The sequence below is a fragment of the Falco rusticolus genome, chromosome 11 (assembly GCF_015220075.1).
Source record: "Falco rusticolus isolate bFalRus1 chromosome 11, bFalRus1.pri, whole genome shotgun sequence".
NCBI classification, from domain to species: Eukaryota; Metazoa; Chordata; class Aves; order Falconiformes; family Falconidae; genus Falco; species Falco rusticolus.
The window spans coordinates 2,746,820-2,768,580 of NC_051197.1; the positions used below are offsets into that span (position 1 = coordinate 2,746,820).

General features: G+C 42.8%; 1 protein-coding gene across 3 annotated transcripts in view; it reads right to left on the minus strand.

Moving 5' to 3' along the window:
- CACHD1 (cache domain containing 1) overlaps positions 1 to 21,761 on the minus strand; it is a 127,922-nt gene that overhangs the window by 72,417 nt on the left and 33,744 nt on the right. For all 3 annotated transcript variants that reach the window (XR_005106741.1, XM_037404290.1, XM_037404291.1), the window contains exons 2-3: positions 17,077 to 17,139; positions 2,611 to 2,759 (exon numbers count right to left, since the gene is read on the minus strand). Coding sequence is in view for 2 of the 3 variants with exons in the window: in XM_037404290.1 (XP_037260187.1) it covers positions 2,611 to 2,759; positions 17,077 to 17,139 (212 nt within the window). In the remaining variant the exon portion in view is untranslated. The remainder of the gene's footprint in view (positions 1 to 2,610; positions 2,760 to 17,076; positions 17,140 to 21,761) is intronic.

Consider the following 21,761-nt stretch of genomic DNA (forward strand, 5'->3'; position numbering starts at 1 on the left):
CAAAGCCAAGTACCTCCTGAAAACAGCAAATAGCAACCGTCTTTTTCAATGTGACCTCTTCTACAGCAGCAGCTAATAAATGCTATAATTATTGTTGCTCTAACACCAGCACTCTTCTGCCCAACACCAACACGCATCATTTAAATGTCAAGGATAAGCTGTTACCAGCAATAGCACATCTAACTTAACTACTCACAAGTGCAGGCCTCCTCATAGCTGGAGCAAGGAAGTCCAAAAATTAAAGCTAGAAGAGTTGAAGTAAATCAGCAGCCTTTATCTGTGATTTACAGAAACAGAGATATTTTTAAAACAACACAGATAAAAGTAATTCCTAAATCCACATTCAAACACCCATACCTTTGTTACAGTTCTCCAAAATCTGACTGTTAAGGTAGGTATCTTAACTTCTAGTATCTTCTGTCAAAAATTACAGTTTTTTATCTCTTTGGACAAAAGGGAAAAAAAAAAAGAAAAAGAAAAACCTATTGGTGATTTCGGATACACCTGCCTGCATAGACACTGGCGTGCTGGCCCCTTCCCTTCTTTTAACCAGCCACCTCATGCCCACGTGAACCGTTTTACCTTCCCCTTTAGCAGGCTTGTGTCAAATACAAGACCTAATAACACCACCTTGGATATCAACATGTTAAGAAGAGCAGCAGCAGGAGAGGCAGAAGGGGGAGAAACGACAACTGAAATGATGGCAGAAGCATTTAGACAAGCAGGCAACTAATAAAGCATGGTGCTAACAACTTAGAAGTTAAGTTTCAGAAACATGTTTTTACGTTCTTTCTTTTTATGACTTGCAGACAATTCCCCAAACACAGCAGTGGGTCTATTCCCGATGGTCTGGTAAGTCATCGTTCTCAACCACATACTCGACCAGGTCTTGCCAAAGTGCTGTCTGGAAGATCCTGCAGGCTGATGGACTGGTCTGGTAATCACTAAAGGTGACTTAACTTTATCAATCCAAATAATTAGATAATGATCATATTGTACAGCCCAAAGGAGGAGCTCTGCAAATAGATTCACCTCTCTGCTTTGCCAGCTGTGACCTCCAGTTCATTTTTCAAACCACTTACTGTGAAAGACCCCTTACGCAAGTCCACCACGGGTAAAGAAATTTCCGAAGGATTTGCAAGCTACTGATTTTGGTGGACAAAGTGAAAGGAAATTCATTAAAGTTTCCAGTCTAAGAGCAGACATTGCTTTTTATTTTTTAATGAAAAATTACGCAATACCAACCAGGGGGTGATATGCTCATTCCTCCTGTTCACCTCTTGGTTGGAAGGTGTTACTGCTGGCTGGCAGTTCCTGCATCCAGAGATCAGAGGGCAGGAAAGTTTTCATCCTCAACTGATTCTTGACCTTTCTTACTGATGCTGCCAGCAACCTGGCCATTCAGCACCAGATGTGCCAGGATTTTATGTAGGCATCTTATCCAGCAGAACTGCACTGAGACCACCAAATCTACACACATCCCAACAGCAAGGTACCCATTTCTCTGGAGTCACCCGAGGCTTAACCCTATCGAGATTTCTTAGTTTTGTGCCAATCAAAACAAACACAAAACAAGCAGGTGGCCTTTCTGTCTGGACACAGATCCATACCACATATTTGAATACAGTGAATATTTTAAATCCTTATATAAACAAAGGCTCATGCCATACTTCAGAAAAGATGAAAGCATGCTGTCATTAAGAACTGTCTTATAGAAAGTGCTTTTAATATTTATTACCCAAATTACATTCCTCTCTAAAATATTTCTAAATCAGACTAAGATATAAACAACGAAAATATACTCTGTAATCAAGATTTACATAAATTGAAAGTTACTCTCATTCTTTCCTAGCACATGTTGAAGTAAATGTTTCAAAAGTTGAGCATTTAAAAATTTATTACACTTTTACTGGAAAAATAAGACCTTCTATCAAAATCTCCTACAATTAGGAAACCCAAAGATGTTTCTGCAAACACGCAGCATAATAAAACAGGATTAAAAAAACCCAACTGCCTGGATTTAGATTATCCAGAATTCCTGTATTTAAAATGTTCATTTGAAAATAATAAATTCAGTTTCCAAGCAGTGTTCTCAATTTCGATAAACCTCTGTGTATCAAGCAGCAGCACATCAACTTGATTAAACTGTAATGCAATATTTTTAGCATGTGATGTGCTGACCAACTTGTGATTTTCGTTACTGCACTTAAAAGGGGAAAAAGAAAAAGAAGTCTCATGACCAGCTCTTCAGAAGAGTTACTCAGGGTAAGCAGTATCTCAATGCAAAAACAGTAATCCTGGATATAAACAAGACTCATTTTGTATAGAAGACTATTCCATGCAATTAAGGGATGAACAAACTTTTTTCCTTTTTGTTACATTTTACAATCCATCACAGCTGAGTCCCACTTCTTGTTTAGTGCTCCTCATTAAACATGTACATAGTAGGAATGTAAAAGAATAGGAGGACAGTGTTAGGAGCATCTTTGGAGTACCATCTTCCCCCTTTTTCTGAGTTATCAGGAAAATACAGGCTATTTTGCAAAGAAATAATCTTTTTCCCTCACATATTAAATGGAAGCATAAGTAAATTCAGAATTTAATACTTACTCCATCATAGATGGTGGAATAGTACAGCAGTCTTGGATGGCAGTCAAGGGCGACGTGAGATGAGCAGTATACGATGCTTCCACTACTTGCTTGTTACGATTCACAACATCCAAGTAACGGTTAAATTTCTCACGAATTTTTTTTGCCAACTAAAAAAGAACAAGAAAGATTAAAATTAAGCCAGTTACTCTGTATGACCCCATTCCTTACTAACCAACCGAAATGGAAAGTAAAACCTGTGTATGTTAAAGATAATAGTTGCCTGCTTTGCTCACTGTACTTCTATTTTGGTGGCTTAAGCACTGTGAAGTCAAGTTACTAATAACATTGGCCACAGAAAGCAGCCTATACAAAAAGATATATTTACCATCTAGCGATGCGTACTTTAACATAAGAGTTTTGCATGTATGAAAAGTAAAAATCCATTATATCAAACTTGCCTTTCATTAAGAACTGACACCTGGATGTGATGCTACCTACGCTATGCCTTACTACTGAAGTTCTCCAACACGATGCTCTTGCAAGGCCTGACAAGAACACAGAATCATTGAATCATTTAGGTCGGAAAAGACCTTTAAAATCATTAAGTCCAACCGTTAACCCACCACTGTCAAGTCCATCACTAACTCATGTCCCTAAGTACCACATCTACATGGTTTTGAAACACCTCCAGGGATGTCGATTCCACCAACACCATGGAGATTAAAATAAACAGGCCACAAGACAATTCAAAAAAGCTCATTCAAAAATGGACACTTAAGGAAAGCCCAAATAATAGTATTACAGCAGACCTCACCTACAGAGGAATCTCCTGCTGCTTCAGGAGCAAACAGTCAACAGTCCATCTACCAGTGCACTGTATCTGTTTAAGGGAACAAGCTCAGGATCCTGGCAACCTCAAATACCACCATGAATACTCCTCTGTTCATCAACAGCCTCCCCAGTCAGATCTGTGCAGAAATACTGCACAACTCCTTTCATATAGTTCTCCTCGCTGCAATTTGGGCAAAATAAGCCATCCCAGCTTTTGCTTTTTTTGTATCCCCGGCTGCTTTCCTCGGGGGCATGACAGGCTCTTAGCTGAGCATCTTCCGAGTGATTTTCTTCATCAATTTAGCAGCTCACTGTGGCTAGTCATAAGCTGCAATACTTTTGACTAAAAACTTCAACAAAAGGAAGTCTGTAACTGATATAATCTTGTATCAGAAAGAACACCATAATCCTAGAATGGGTTGGGTTGGCAGGGACCATTTACAGACCACCCAGTCGCACCCCCCCACCACAGGCAGGGACCCCTCCCCCCAGCCCAGGCTGCTCCCAGCCCCGTCCAGCCTGGCCTTGAGCCCTGCCAGGGATGGGGCACCCACAGCTGCTCCGGGCAGCCTGGGCCAGCGCCTCGCCACCCCCATGGGGAAGAATTTCTTCCTTGGACCTGCCCTACATCGACTCTCAGCCGGAAGCCATTCCCCCTTGCCCTATCGAGACATGCCCATGGGAAAAGCCCCTCCCCAGCTTTCTCGTCAGCCCGTTAGGTGCTGGCGGGTGCTCTAAGGTCTCCCGGAGCCTTCTCTTCCCCAGGCTGAACAGCCCCAGCTCTCAGCCTGCCTGCACAGCAGAGGGGCCCCAGCCCCCTGGTCATCTTCGTGGCCTCCTCTGGACTCGCTCCAGCAGGTCCGTGTCCTTCTTATGTTGGGGGCCCCAGGGCTGGATGCAGTGCTGCAGGGGGGTCTCACCAGAGCAGGGTAGTATATAATGACAACCGTCTCACATGGGTGAAATTCTTCCACAAGCCTTTTGTTGTCAGAGGTGCCCCTGACGAAGGCAGCCACTTATAAATCAGGACAAGGTTTAGAGGTTACACTATTACTTGTAAGAGCAGATGATCGTATTTCTCCTTTCTGAAAGGGAAAACAGACTGCCATCCCTCCCAAGCAATTCTCAGGCCCTTAAAAAAAATCTGAGTGCCAAAGTTTAGAAAGAGAAAGTTGGGTACTTCAGCCTTCCTCCTTAAAATGTTGCTTTAAAAAAAAATTTAACAAATTAACAAATTTTTGCAAACAAATACTTCTGAGCTGTGCTCTGGGTTTGCTGGTGTGTAATTTGCATGCCTGGTTGTGCCCATACCTTTTGAAGGCAGAGCCCCGTGCTCTCTCCGTGCCAGGCAGATTCAAAGCAGTGTGGAGGCGCGCAGTGTTAAGGAGGGTAGAGCCTGCTGGGACACATCACAGGCCTATTGAAGCTCCTGTGCTGTCAGATAAGAGCTCACTTGTGTCTAGTTCATTAAGCACTTCAAGACAATCCTAACTAATGACTTTGCAAGAGAAAATTGGAAGGGAAAAATTTGTGGCTGTTACTTGAGCAAACCTGACAGTAAATAATTACTAGGAAGCATCAGGTTTTACAAGAAGCATTTACTGAGACTTTTGCTCCCAGTCTTTCACTCAAAGTGAGAAATTAATGAAATGGATCAGGCATGTTCAAAATTTTCTCTTGGTACATTTGGTAACCTTTCCACACCAAGATATCTATTACACTTAACCATCTGCCAGATGCTTCCTAAATGAAAGTGAATAATCTCTAAGCAACATACTGCAGTGCTGAATACTCAGAAATACTGACTTTTGCATTTCTGCAAACTTTCTTCAGAGCTGAAGTTAGCTCATTAATTCCTAACATTCATCTCTCCTGCTCCCTGCTCCACGTGGATGATTTAATGGTGCTTCTACATCTGTGTGCTGAGAAACGCCGTCAGTTGTTCCAGATCCCCTGGACTGACAAATGTCTTTCCTAACTGTTATTAAAAGGACATGTCATCATGATTTACTTCGTTATGCGAATAACGAGGCCCACGCTGATAACAGCATTGCCTTTGCCTCCATTGTTCCCAGCAAATGCTACAGCTCAACAACAGGTCTCCTAGGAGCACAGGTTTTAATAGGACCTTGCTCAAATGACTTGCAGAATTATACCTAATTAGTTTTGTAGAATGATTTATTGCCAAGGCACCAGAGGACTACTAATGGTCTCCTCCGTGTTAGGCATCCAAAACTAGTAAATTACTCCCAGTTGTTAGATCCCAGTAAGCTGCTTAGTAGTTCCTTTTCTATTTTCCAGTAAACTTTCTTTTTGTCCAACTGTGCTCCTCAAATCTGTCCTTGAGAAGTCTATTCTTCTGGAGAACCTCAAACACACATAAGCAAAATTTCCTAAATCAAAACATTTCAGTTTCATAGTTACAAAATCCCTCTCTCGGTTTGGGCAAATGAAATACCTGTGCTTAAGCATTATATAAACCAGACATTTGAAAGCACTATGTAAATCAGATACTTGAATCTATATACTTCTTTCTTGGTCTCCCCACCTGAAATCATAAAAAAGGGAGACAGCTTAAGTCTGCTGAAAAAAGGACCATACGACCATTATTAGCAGTGACAAAACTAACACAGAGCATCACAGCGAAAGGACTCCCATTTGGAATCACTGCTTTTCTCTGATAAATGAATGCTGTACAAAAAGAGGTTTCAGTGTTGATGAGTTTTAACCTTCCAGGTTGAACGATAAAAACACCCTACAGCCTTTGAATTTTACCCTGCTGTGTGGAGTCTGAAGATCTGACAAATCTGGTTTTCAGAAGAGCCTGTACCTCAGACGCTGACAAAAAGCAAAGGCTTAGTACCTAACCCGCATCTCCCATCGAAAAACCTCTGAACGGCTCAAAATCATTACGTTACTTTTATTAAATGGGATCCAGCACTTCAGTCAGGGCAGAGTCATGCCCATGTGCATGTCAGCAACAAGGGAGCTGAAGCCTCCAGAGCTACGGAGGCATCTATTCCCTGCCCACGGACATAAGCATGGTTGGAAGAACCGAGTTTATCTCATCCAAAGAACCCTAAAAATACTGCCCTCTGACAGCAAGAGAATACTCCCAACAATCAAAACCACTTTAAAGACGGCTAACTCAAAAAAGTCATCGATGGTAAGATGATCCAAAGTGATTTTCCTTTGAAAATTGATTACAATGAAGAAACCATGTTAAGAATGTAAGGGCAACACACCAATCAGCTGAAAAATTACTAAAAACAAATGGTTCTAATTCATCAAATCAAGAAGTATAATCCAGATGAAACCCAACAAAACTAACTCAATTTTTCTGCCATAGCTGGGCTTCACTGGAGCACAAAAATCCACAACAGTGAACAAGCATTCCAGCTCTCAGCGATTAAAACAACAGCAAAAAATAATACATACTTCCTAGCTCCTCATCTCTGCCTTGCGTGCCCAGGCATGCATGCACACTCACATCATTAGCTCAGAAACATTATTCAGTTTGCAAAGTGATGCGCTCAGTTGCTAGCGCCCGTCACAATAAAAGCTGCAGGCTTAAATCAGCTTCTCATTTTTTCTAATAAAAAAAACCCTAAAATCTTTAACCAAATGATCACTTTTTTTTCCAACATGTACCCTGCTTTTTTTAACCTGCCCAGAGCTGACTGGCCATGGTGTACTGGTGGGTACACAACCGGTTACAAAGCCTCAAAGGTACAGAAAGAAAGAGGTAACAAATAATGAAAGGACAGAGCATTGAACTATGAAACCATCCTAACATAATTGTTTAAAGCATTTTTAAGGCAAAATGGAAAACTGTGTCCCAAATCAGGCAGATAAAAGTGGCAGGTAGCTGACAGCCCACGCTCAGGTATACCCCTGGGTAGGTACCAAATGTGACAGACATTTCCTGCTCCCACAGAAGTGCTCAAATTCACCCATTTTAATGGAGACTAAAATAAATCTGGATACCTCGAGACTGACATAAAATGCTATTATCCTCGGGTCAATTCTCAAAGCACTCTTCATTGCAAAAACAAAGGGGGTGGAAAAAAAGTCTTGCTTGGCATTCCTCTCGCCTTTTTTCAGATTTCTGTATTTTCTCTTTAATTTTAAGGAACTGAATAATAAAAAATGAGTGCTCGCTCCAAACAATGGAGCCATTAGCTCTAATTTTTTTTTTTTTTTGGCAGCTGGCACGAGGCCAAAGCATTTCAGTTTGCAGACAGGTTGGATGGTAACACCTGTTTCTATTAATGCAGCACCCACGGGTAATGCACTTCAATTGTCACCATCTCCACTGACAACCTTTCATCACAACATCAGTGAGTTTCTCTAATTTTCCCAGAGATATTTTCCTCATTTGCATAGTTCCCTTGAGCTTTTTTTTAAAAAAAAAAAAAAAAAAAAAAAAAAAAAAGCTTCATTCCCCTAAAAGCTCCACAGCTCTGAAGTCTTCTCTTTTCAAGGAGCACTGAGGGAAAGCAGAGCTCCAAGGTTAGGTTTTATTTCTGGCTGTATCTTGAAAGCCAAGATATTTTTAATTTTTCAAGACTATATAAAATATGTATCAATGAGGTCAACAGGCACGGATGCCACAATGGACTCACAGCCAGGGGTTCAACACTGCCAGGCTCCTCGAAAAGTATTGTTTACACACTGAAGAGTTTAGTTAGCACTTTCATTTTTCAATCCCCTCCATGAACCAGAAGAACTTGGAACAAAAGTACGTCTCTCCAACACGTACCAGGCACTCCTCTTGCTGTATCACAACTTAACACTACTGTGCATCCACAGATTCCCATTCCAGAAAATTTTTAACATTTATTCCTAACCTGCTTGGCTTTTGAAGAAACCACTCCTTCTGTCCAAACCCAGGAGAGCACAGCAGTCAGCGGGGACGTGGCTTGAGAAAGGAGCTTAGAATCCCCACCAGCACCTTCCCACACCTCTGTTTTTACAGATTCAAACCATTCCTACTCCTCTGAATGACACTGAAAATATACTCTTGGTCATTCAATCAGGATGCAGGAAGCTAGCTACTTTCCAACAGGCATTTCTTCAGAGACCAGCACTCACTCGACACTTTCCACCAGCCAGTACTTTTGGCAAGGCTTCCCAAGACCTACTCCAAGGAAGATGTCAAACATGGCGCACAAGAAAATCTAGAGAAATGGCCATAATTCCTGAAAGTCATTCTGGAAATACGTTAAACACAGAATGCATCACCTTTTATCATGAGGCTCACAATTAATTGACATAAAATTCAGCGCTGTGCAAGCATATCACTTTTCCTAGCCAGGGAGATGTCACGCTTAACAGCAAAATCTAGATTTTTCAGCATGCTAATCTATTTCCCCTCAAAAGGGTTCAACAGCTCTTTGCCCAGTCCAAAAATCAAACAAACAACCCAACCAAAAGCACAGCAAGCCAACATGCCAGCTAGGTCTTAGCACCCTGCACCTCTCTGGCCAAGAGGAGAGTGCTTATGGCAAGCACGGAGCTTTCCCTTACCACTTCTACAAAACCTGAGTGGGCAGAGCAGCACCCAGGGCAGACCCTCAAGACCCTGTTTCTACTAAGAACACTGCTGAGGAGAACAGCATTTGGTTTCTCCGAGGCTGCCATGCTGTTTTTGCAGGAGTCTGGCGCTGGATCGGTGTGACTGTCAAAGCTGTCAGCTGTGGGCAGCGAGCACTGATGTGTGACATGGCGAGGCAGCGGGACAGCAGCCAAAAGCATCCTTCCTCCTGCCACGGAGGAGAATAGTGAGGGCAACGCTTTCTTCTAGCCTGGTGACAGAGGGAGCAAATGCATTTATCTGTCTGGCAGGTACCAGCGCTCCAAAGCCAGACAGGCTTTTGATGGCCTGTGTCCCTCACCAGCACAACTGTTTCTGCAGCAAGCCTATCCTTCCAGGCTGAGGCACAGCTTAGTTTCAGAAAGACATCACATCTTGGTAAAAAAATAAGTAAAAGAAATCAGGTGATGAGGAGTCCTTTCATTAGCGTGACTGCAAAGCAGCTCCTTAAACTCACATATTAATTATTTTTATAACAAGACATTACCTGAAAGAACAGAGGATATCTTGTGCATAGCTGGTGTCTGATGTGACGCTGGCCTTGGCAAGAAATGTGTTGAGAACAGAACACAACAGACAGCTGTGTCCTGTCCCACAGCTTATTAAAAACCCCACAATATATAGAATACAAATCAACTGCCAAAGAGAAACAAGGAAAAACAAGGAATGGCTATGGCTCTGAATGTAATCCCATCACCTGGCAACTGGTAACAGAGGAAGTAAAAATCAAAAACCCAACCAAGAGAGGTCTGGCTCTGCAGCAGGCTTAGAAAAAGTGGTACATTATCTAACGAGTTCCAGGTGGGCTGCATGGAAGTCCTCCACAAACCCAGAAGATGACAGCAGCCCAACAGCATAAGGACCCAGTGAAAGAAACCCATAGAAATAATACAACCCGGGATTTTTATTCGTCTTAGTCTACTGCTCTCCTTGGGCCACAAGGTCAGTTTGCAAAACAGCTATTTGATCTTTAAAGAGAGCTCTCCCAAATGCAGTGAGTGCCTGTGTCCGATTCAGTTTAGTGGGCACAACTTCTATCCTTTCCCATATTTTCAGAAGCAAAGCAGATGTTGGCTATAAACGCTGCTTCCATAATAGTCATCAGGGAAGAACCCTTCACAAGCAAATGAACACGTGCCCTTCACTCATATGCTGCTATATAGTTAAAAGTATCTCAAAAAATGCGTGCCCTGCCAGGGTGAAAAATCCTCAGCAGCTGTATCCCACTTGTGTAAAATTTCTTCTTATTTTAATTCCAATTATTAACAAACACTTCACTGAACTTGCCCAAGTATAACAGTAAAATCAATGTATGAAATAATTTTTGTCCATCAGGAGTCTAAGAGCAATGCAAAGCAAAACTGTGAACAGTGGATCCTTCAGTTTGTAGTCAGACATGGAAAATAAAACAATCCCCAAATTCAAATATAAAGTTCTCTAGCAGATTGACAACAAGTATGTCTAGGTATTCTTTCTACAAAAATAATACTGGAAGTTCCACTTCAGATTAGCTAACAAATAATTTGATTTTTTTTTTTTTAACCATTTCATAGAATCATTTAGGTTGGAAAAGGCCCTTAAAGATCATAGAGTCTTAGCTTTTATAACTCTGAAATATAAGCATTTCTGAAGTTACAATATATTGTATTGCAAGAAGAATGCTTTGAATTACTCCAGAAGACGTTTTGTGGCAGACAGAATATATTCAAACCCAAATCATTAAAGCAACTTTCAGGAATTTTATAAATATATATATATATATATATATTTTATTTCTCAAAAAAATACTTTCAGTAACCTGGTTCTATTAGAAACAAAATCGCATACCTGCCAAAAAACAGCATTTTGCCTCACAATTCTGTTCCTGAACGTCTCAACAAACTCCCTTCTATTTCTTAGCAGCTCCTACAAGATTTATAAAAAATGGATTCTCTAGGTTATTCTTGCTGGTTTTATGGATGATGATTATGCTCTGAATGAGCTAGAAGGAAAAGGAATGACAGTCTTCTTGCTCTAAACACAGGAGTTACACAGAGAGAAGGATACACTGAACAAGGAAAAATCTGACGACAAAAGGCGTTATCTCCCTGCTTGTGCATTCACTTCTTCTAAATTAAAATCCTCCCTTGGTCTCTGTCCTTCCCAGCCTTCAAACAGGAGTGAATATTCCCAGGAATATTCCAGCAAGGTGATTTTCAGCTGACATATGCATATTTACAATTTACTATCTCAACTAATTTAATTATTTCCTTTGCTTCTGCTTCTTCCCCCAGGATGCAGGGGCAGCCAGAAATAGCAAAAATTATTATGAATTTCTACCTGCAGAGATGTCGCTGCTGCGCTCCAACTTCTCTAGCAGAGTGTTCAATGCTTCAAGATTTTTCTGCATGAAACTGGTAAATATGCTCTTGCTCAAGACACTGTCACTGTCCTCCGTCCTCCTTGGAGCCCAGTTTATTACTCTCTGTATCGCAGAAACCAGCTGTCTGGCAGGGCGCTGAACACTTGCTGACTTCCTTAAAAATGGCTAATCTAGGTTTTCCCCTAATAAAACTAACTATCTTTCACTTCATTTATATCACTAGTTCACACCACTACATTTTCATATTGTATGCAAGTTCTCTGATACTGAAATAACTTACAGGAAAGGAATCAAAGTTATTTTTGGCAACCACCTTCCAATTTTTAATAACCTTTTCAGGGCCAACAATGTTTTATCTGTTACGTACAACAGTAATCCTGTTATTGTAGACCTTAAAAGTGTAATCCGTCCAACGTCAAAAGGTAAACCACTCCTTGTGTGGCATGAAGAAAGTCAAACGTATTAAATAGTCAGGCCTGAAGGCCAACAGCTGTAGTTTTTCACTTTCTCAACAAACTGAAAGTCATTATTTAAACAGTTTGGTATAAAAAAACCCCACACCCACACCCCGCAACAATCCAGTGGTCTGCCAGAAAAAAATCCTAGCTGACATAAAACTGTAATTAATTGCCTTTGGGTATCAGTTGCTAAGAAAATGTTAATGAATGACAAAAACAGAAATGAGCGACAGGGGATTTAATTTGCTTATATTTGTTTGCATTTGCTCAAGACGATCCTGTTCAATGTACTACTCTTACTCATAAAACTCCGATTATACTGCTTGTGATTCATTAGGCCTAAAAGAACCCAGTTATTAATGAAACAGAAGTGCTCAATTATTCTTCTATCCACTTCATTGTTGAGCTTTTAACCACAGTAATTATGCTTCACTGGGGCCTCGTTTTTCTCCTCTGACAGCTCCAAATTCATCACACTACCTACAGTGTTTAGACAGTTATTTATATCTATTTAGGGTGAATACGTACATCTGCGGCTGGGAAACATGCAGCATCTTTTCCTAAGTGGAACATCGATAGTTGAGACTTCAAAGAAGTTTTAATCCAGTTTCTTGGTTTCCCCAAAACATTTTTGGCTTTCAAAAGCCATCTGATACGTATAATCTAGCCCACACGGCCCCTTTCGTGGTGTGCAGACCACCCAGAAATACTCAAGAAAAACATTACCCCAGTGTGACGTTAAAGCCAGAGAATCCTTCTTTTAAGATATTGGGACAGTTTCAGATTTTAAATTTTAAAGTAGGGCAATCCTTTCACAGTCACTTTGCACACAAGCACCCACATGCACGTGCTTACAGGGATGCCAAAGCCTCCCAAGGGTTGCCAGTGGCCTCCAGCAGCACACTGAGCACAGCACGCATCTCCTCTCCGCACCACTGAACCATCACTGTTGGTGCACGTCTGACCTCGGGCACCACAGAAACCAACTGCCTAGTGTCACCAGCTGCAGTGGTGATGCATCACCTTTGCAAGCAGCAAATTTCTTCTACAGGATCATATTTGAGCATCCAATTATATGTTTTTTATTGACAATATTTCACCAATACGTCAACCAAAAAAGGTACGCCCAAATTAGTAACAGAACACACATCAGAATTGTATAAATTAGTAACAACGATACAAAATGAACTACTCAAATACACAGTCATACCCATCTGGAACTCCAAGGAAAAAAAGGTAGCACTTACACAAAGAGAACAGGATGTTGTTGTACTCTGTTCCATATAACCTCTTCTTAATTACGTGTTCTCCAATTTTTTTGTCAAAAGTTCGTCAAAAAAAAAATCAAACTCAAAAGTTCGTCGAACTCAAAAGAGTTTGTCAAAAAAGAAAAATAAATTGGGGAGTTTCTTGAAAGAGAGATTTCAAAAATAAATGAAGGGTTCTACAACATTAACGGCACATCTGCTGCCTCCATGTCATGCCACTCATACACAGGTGACTGCTTCAAAAAATAAAAGAAGAAAAAAATGGGGGGAAAAAAATAAAGCAGAAGGCAACCAAATCCAGGGGACAATAAGGATAATTACTAAAGGTATGGAAAGTCTTCTGTGCAATTCACTTGAGAAGGGAAGTGGGAAAGGTGGCATAATGAAGAGGCAGTGGGATCAAAACCAGCAGAGGGAATGTCCTCCTGGCTTATTTACCCCTCATCATATTTTTTTACTCTTGTATTATGGGTGATGAGCTATCTCAACAGTTATGATAAAAAATCAGAAACATGTTTCTACAGCCAAACAGAGTCAGAAACATGTTTCTACAGCCAAACAGAGTATGCAGGACAAACTCCTGTAAAATAATCAAGCTTCAGGAAAAACTTGCATCAAACATCTTTTAAATAACCAGAACTAGGAAAAACCTCCTGTAAAGCATAACACCTCTTATTACATTTGAGACACTATTATCCGCAGGGTAATAGTGTAAAGTATTGTTAATACCAGAATTAAGGTAATTTACTAGGATTAATGCATTGCTCTGGCTTCCCCTGTTGTTTCCCACTACATCTGCACCTCACCAAACATCTAACAGACACAAGCAGTACCACAGATGAACTCTGCTGGATTTTTCCTAAACACAAACCTTCTCATTTTTATGGTAACATGTATAAGGGATTCACCCTAAAATTTGTATAATGTCAATCTGAGTCTCATTTAAATCCCAGATCATTAATTGCATGCTCTTGTATTTATTAATTTTTTCTGTAATGTTGTTGCGCACTTCAATTACATGCCAGTATGGGACAAGACACCAAAGGCTTCTTTTAGGTTTAACAGAAACCCAGCATCAGTGGAACTTTCCTGAATGATTCTGCTTTCTGCAAATTAATTTAGTTCCTACATTGACCAAAAGCCCATCGAAAGCTACCGTATTTCTTCTGAAATAGAAGAGGAGCTGAGCTATGCTCTCCAACTAAAACTCACCAAAAATTTAAATACAGTGTACAGGATGAGGAAAAGGCTTAACATCGCCTTTGCCTCAGCCTTTATCAGTAAGGCCAGTTGTTCTCCGGGTGCCCAGCCCCCTGAGCTGGAAGACAGGGACAGGGAGCAGAATGAAGCCCCCACAATCCAAGGGGAAATGGCCGGTGACCTGCCACACCACACAGACACACACCAGTCTCTGGGGCCAGACGGGATCCACCCCAGGGTGCTGAGGGAGCTGGCGGCAGCACTCACCGACCCAGCTTCCATCATTTATCAGCAGCCCCAGCTAACTGGGGAGGTCCCAGTTGACTGGAGGACAGCAAATATGATGCTCATCTACACAAAGGGCTGGGAGGAGGATCCAGGGAGCTACAGGCCTGTCAGCCTGACCTCGGTGCCGGGAGGGTTATGGAGCAGATCATCCCGAGTGCCACCCCACGGCACGTACGGAACCACCAGGTGATCAGCCCAGCCAGCGTGGGGTTATGAAGGCAGGTCCTGCCTGACCGACCTGATCTCCTTCTGTGACAAGGTGACCTGCTCAGTGGATGAGGAGAGGCTGTGGATGGTGTCTGCCTGCACTTCAGTAAAGCCCGTGGCACCATTTCCCACCGCATTCTCCTGGAGGAACGGCCCGCTCATGGCTGGGCCGGGGGTGCTCTGCGCCGGGTAACAGCCTGGCTGGGAGGCCGAGCCCAGCCAGTGGCGGCGACTGGAGTGACCGGCCGCCAGCGGGACGTAGCAAGGGGTGTCCCCAGGGTGCGGGCGGGGGGCAGCCCTCTAACACCCTCACCCATGACCGGGGCGAGGGATCGAGCGCACCCTCAGCAGGTTTGCAGGCAGCCCCGAGCTGGGGGGTGCTGATCTGCCGGGGGGTCGGCCGGCTCTGCAGGGGGGTCTGGGCAGGCTGCGTCGAGGGGCCGAGGCCGATCGGACGAGGGTCCCCAGGGCTCAGTGCCGGCCCTGCCCGGGGGTCACACCAGCCCCTGGGGGCAGGGGGCTGGGAGCTGCCCGGCGGGGAAGGGCCGGGGGGGCTGGTCAGCGGCCGCTGGACATGAGCCGGCAGCGTGGCCGGGTGGCCAAGGAGGCCAGCGGCGTCCTGGCTGGTACCAGAAACAGTGTGGCCAGCAGGGCCGGGGCAGTGACGGCCCCCTGTGCTCGGCACTGGTGAGGCTGCACCCCGAACCCGGTGTGCAGGATCGGGCCGCTCGCGGCAAGGGGGACCTGGAGGGGCTGGAGCGTGTCCAGAGCCGGGCAGGGGGCTGGGGAAGGGGCTGGGGCTGTTCATCCCAGAGAAAGGGAGGCTCAGTGGGGACCTTCTCACTCTCCATGACTACCTGAATGAAAGAGGGGTGCAGTGGGGTGGGTCAGTCTCTCCTCCCAGGTAACAAGCAACAGGATGAGAAGCAACGGCTTCAAGCTGCGCCAGGGGAGGTTTAAATTGGATATTGGGAAAAATGTCTTCACCAAAAGGGTTGTTAAGCCCTGGAACAGGTGGTGGAGTCCCCATCCCTGGAGGTATTTAAAGACCTGTAGATGTGGCACTTAGGGACATGGGCTAGTGGTGGGCTTGGCACTGCTGGGCTAACGGTTGGACTCTGTGATCTTACAAGTCTTTTCTGATCTACATGACTCTATGATTCACAATCCCATTTGATCCAGCTTTGCTTTGACTTGGCGCAAAAAAGGAAGTCTGGGCATTTTACTATTTACAGTAAACACAACTTAAGTGTTAATTTCTTTGTATTACATGACCAGTTTTCATGCACACGGGCATGCAATGTACTGATACACTCTTGGAAAGCAGCAACTGCAGCTCACGCACAAATCAGGTTACCTGCAAGGCTGAAAAGCAATTCCCTTTTCCCCAGGGAGAGCCGTGCTTTGAGGCACTTCTGGTTTTACTGAACATTAAAACTGGTTTGATGAGGGTCTAGAAAGGTCAGGTTACTCGCTGAAGGTTGTGCAAGTGAGTCTATGTTCAAACTGGAAAGAAAAGCCAGATCTTTGTTCAGATGCCCCAGCGGCCCACACAGCACAGTGGCTGCATCTTCTACCAAAACTCATCACATTTAGCACGGAGGTGCAGTTGTGAGCACACAGAACTGGTACCTTAGTTTCTTAAAAAAGAAAACATGATCTATTTGGTGTTTTAAAACTGATCCAAAATTAGTTTTTGAAATGCATGCATGTATTAAAATGCAAACAGTCCATGTATTGAGATATATCACCTCAATATTAAATTGAAGAATGAAATGTTCAAATGTGTTCCCGTAAGTAAAGCCCACTCAAAATTACAAAAAGCCCTCAACCACAACTGTTATGCATGAGGTTGTAGCTGTCCCATATTTACACAAAGCAATTGATACCATTTCCACATTCAGAAACAGTATTAGTGTTTTTGTTTTGAATTAAATCTATTTTAAAGGAGACACTTCGAACATGAAAACCAGTCAATTAATCAGATACTACATGGGGGCCCCAGCTCTGCCTCTGCTCTTTTGTTTCTAAGGGACAGACCCACACAAAGCAGATGGAAAAGCTTTTCATGGCAATGCAAAACTCTCCAATACATAATCAGCCCATATACCCCATCTCCATTTATATTCTATCCCATTTATTGTTATCTGATGGGCTGGATGCTAGGAAAGTAGCCACAAAAAATCCAAGACAGAACTGTAATTTTTAAGCTGACTCTGCCTTTGTAACGCTGCCAGTGGGCAGCGGAAAGTGGGAAGGGGCTTTTGGACTCACCTGTTGAACTTCACTTTCTCCATTCGATATCTTCTCCATGTACACGAAGGAGTTGAATATCCTCTGGGAAAAAAAAAGAAAAAAAAAAAAGAAAAAAAAAGAAAAAAATCAGAAAGTATACATAAGAGACATTTTGTCATAAATGCCATGTTAAAGCAGCTCCAAAAGGCCATGGGTGAGGAAACTGATGTCAGAAAAGGACCGTTTAACCCAGGGAGTCTCTAATGCCAGGCTTCCCCAAGGGGAATCAGGTTTCTGTATACCTGTTTGTGGGTCTGCATGAAGAGGCTGGTTTTGTTTCGGAAGGCAAAGACATGACAGGGTTTTTCCAAAACACCTGTTAATTTACCAAACTGACATAAAGATGCTATAAAAAAGTATTACACATTAGAAAGTGTACTGCTGTGCAAACTATGACTGATCTCTAGTGCTAAACATTTAACCCAATGTAAGTATTTTAAAAATACTTGTTTCCAACTAACACATGAGAGGCTGTGAACCAGATCTAGACGTATTTGGTATCTGGAAAAGAGAAAAATGAGACCTGCTTTTGAAAACCACCAAATCAAGCTCATTAATGGCAAAGAAAGGACATATCAAAAGATAGAAGTGAGGCCTGCGCTGTGCCCTCAGAAAGCTTCCGGCCTGTTCCCAGAGGGACACAAGTGCCTCCAAAGGCGACAGCCACGCTGCCATCCTTCTTTACTTACAGTGGTTATGTGGAGGAGAAAAACACTCAGCACCTTGTTAATACTCTGCTTCCAGACTGAAAAATAAGATTAGAAGGATTCCAGGTTACACTGATGACATTCCTGGAAAGTTTGTCTGATACACTTAAGTTTCTCTTTCGGGACTTCTCATTTCCAAGGGCAGCTGTCCCCTTAGGGACACTAAGACATCCCCACTGGAAAAGATACAAATGTCCCTAAAATATTCCTTTTCTATGTGTCTTAATGGGAATACACGGTGGCTGCATAACACAACGGAGGTTTCAGAGAACAGTATCATACAAAGCAGCAATAGTGTTGCTATTCATTATCAATAGACATAATGGTAATACATCGAGGTTATTTAGGTCATTATATATTAGAAAACAGAAAAAAGTGCCCATTACTTTAAGAAAGATCTTTAACTTTCTCTTGTCCTGCTCAGGTGCATGCCAATCCCTGCAAGCTTGGGGGTAACTAGAAGGCTGGGAGGGTTTGTAACAAAGTGGCCATTTAGCCACCACGTATCAAATACCCTGCACAAAAGCAAGTTATCCAATATAGAAGCTGAAATAATTTTCCAAGCAGATTCTTATCAAAATGCTTACACTTCCTCGAAAACATGGGTGTTTGCAACACACTGCACTTTTTACAAGAACACAGCCCAAACCCAAGACATGCTGCGATTGCCACCCACAGAAACAGCAGCACGGGGAGCCCATCTGAGCTGTACAAGAGCTGTGCCGGCTGCTCCATGGGAGCGGGTGGTCCAAGAGGGCACTTTAACATGGCACACAGTGCGACATTTATGGGAGCTTCTGTGCATCTTATAGGGAAGAGAGGGAACTGCTAGGAAATACATCTTATGACTTCAAATATACCAGAAATTGGTGACAGAAGCAGAAAGAACACAGAGGGTAAACTCCTTCCCGGACTGTGGAGGAGGCATTACAAAGTTAAAAAAAATTAAAAAATAAAAGTCAATGGGCTTTTTCTCTACCAGCCTCAAGGGGAGCTGGGATTTCACTGATGAAGTAGATTCCACATCTATCACCCTTAAGTCAAACACATGACAATACATGTGTAGGCACAGCTACATCTGGCAAAGGGCAGTGACTCATAAAGACCCTGTTCAGTCCCTCCCCTGATGTGATAGTTGTGAAATTACTACAACTCATGTTTACAGCAACACAATAAGCAAGAGCCAGCTCTCCAAATTATTGACAATAACAACTGCAATTACTAAAGAAGTCCAAATTTCTTCCAAATCCAGTGTAATCGTTGGTCCACAGATCCAAGAGTTACCTTGGTTCAGGTTTAGCCGACTTCCTCCTAGTAAGACTGTATGCAGCCATAACTGGCAAAACCAGCCTGGAAAAACCTTTGGTGCGCTCTGCTCCACTTACAATCATCACTTTCCCTTATCCCTCTCCCTCAAGGACTTCAGGAATTTTAAAAATCTGAACTCTTAATTCTAAAGTACCATTTGGAAGGGCAGCAATAAATCTCCTTGGTTTACAAGTTTCAGAGAGCCAGGGGGGCAGGGGGGTGGGGGGAGGCATCTACTCTTAAAAGCCGCCCATACATTGAGACTTCCTCTTTTTCCAGACCTTTGTTTAAAGTTCTGCTTGGATACTTTAACTACAAACATGTTGGCCTTTTTTTTTTTTTCCTCCCCCTCATGAGATGAAAAGACAATTTAAACATCAGAAGAAAATACATTAAATCATGTCATTTTGATGCAAAATGTTTTAAATGAATTGAATTTTTCTCTCCACGCAGCATTTAGTCTTCAGACATCAAAAGGAGCAAGAAGGAAACAGACTGTCAGCTACCGAGAATGGAGCATTCTGTCCTTAACACAAAGCTGACCCCTTCCCTCCGCCCCTTTAACACGTAGCTGTGTTGACGAACTTTCAAAATAATGCCAGAGAACATTATACAGTGTTATATAAGAGTCACAGTGCCAGCAGTTTACTGGCCACTGGGCTAGGTTATTAACCTATTTTTGCTCAATTTATAATTCAACTGAGTTCTTTAAAATGTTACAGTATCTTCCACTTTTTTTAATTAAAAGCCCTGTGCATGGCAGAGACAGGGTAGCAGGACCCTGTTAGTCAAACTGCCATCACAGACAATGAGCCTAAACCAACAGTAAAAACTAAACAAGGATAGAGAAACAACCCAGGAAAATGCGAGCCATCGCACGTCAAGCTCCCCGAGGCCACACATTAACTGCTCAGCCCCTGCCTGGGTACAGTCCCGTTACTCAGGATACCTGCTCCTCATTCAACAACTCCTATGCAGAATCACACCCAAAGCCAAAAACATCTTCCTGTTGTATTTAACCTAATTTCACTAACTTAAAAAGCGATCTAACTTTAAGTAGAAAAATACAGCTATGTGGCAACCTCCTAATGAAGTTAAGGGAACTTCAGAGACCCAAGAGTAAGTCAGCCCCACAAACTTACAAAAATAGTCTAAATATTTAAAAGAACTTCCCATCGTAGTTTACGCAGTGCATTAGCATCTGTACTTTATTTTTCCCACCCCTCATTGTTTAATTGAATCTGCTTAGCAGATGGCAGCAGGCTAAGTTCATTCCAACAGGAACAATTACACACATGTTTAATGAGATGCTCGCCCAGGATTATTTGCCGTAACCCATCACCACTTGCTCTCACAGCACATGAAGGCTGCAGCTGCTGTGCTGGTTCAGCATCCAGGCTTTCCTCTCACCCAAGCTGGTGCTCCACCAGACACGGAGATATCTGCATCCCTGCCACCGTTCCCAGTGCCTCCTCATCACACACTGACTCAAGCCCTCAAACAGCATTTTATTTTATTTTTTCCATTTTCCTCCCTCTTTTTCCTATCATCAACTATTTTAAGATTATTATAATCATTATAAATATTCCGCTTCCTGCTGAACATTGGTCAACTATGTGGAAATGATTCATTTTCTGAGAATTGTCAAATTCCTTTAAACCAAACATCTTTAAAAGACAACAGCTTTGTTCTTGTGGCACATGGCAGAGAGCAAAACTTCATGCTCTGCACAACTTATCTTCAGCACTGAGCTGAGAACAGTTGCTTTGCAGTCGTGCTCCAGCCCCACACATGCTGCAACGCACCTGTACACAGCACACTTACGTACTCCAATGGCTTGGTTTCATCAAGCAGATTTCCACCAAGAATTTCACTTTTAAAAAAAATAAATTTGAAACAAAAGCAACTTTTGTTTTTCAATCCAAACTCTGAACTGAATTTCATGATTTGGTTTAGAAAACAGCATTTGGTGCTGCTGTGGCTTACCCAGCAGGGCAAGCAAACTTTGCTTCAGCTATATCCACCACAAAGCATCAGTTTTCAAACACAACATTGACAAGTAAACAAAATGGAAAATTTCATCAAAACTTAGGAGTTTTGAAACATCTGTATTTTCCATGCTTTGTTCCAAAAGCAAGCTTCAGAAATGACATGAATTCCAGACTTAGCCGGGCCTAAACTAGAAAGTCAGTGAAAGTGTTATTTTCTGTTCAAATTACTCAAACGTTGGAGATGCTCAGAGAGAAGTAACGCTTGGCTGGCTGGCTGTGTCTCTCACCTGCTGCTTTATACTCACATTTAAACTCCGAGGGGCACGCAGGGGCTGAGCACAAAGCCCTGCGCCATCCCTGGGGCCCCTGCGCCTCCGGCAACACCTGAGCCCTGCAGCACGATGCTCGGCACATCACTGGTGCTCCTTCTTAATCCTCCCCTTCCCTTATCGAAGACGGCACTCGCATTTAGCTACGCAAACAGAAAATCACGGCATCTGCAGGGACCACCACAGGATTTCTGGTGATCTGTGACAGCTCCAAGATACGCAGGCTTCCAGAGAGCTGAGCAATGTGTCTCTGTGAGCTGCAGAGAATGCCCACAGCCTGGACAGAGTCCTGAGAAGGCTGGGGTTTGTTTTACAAACACACATTTTCA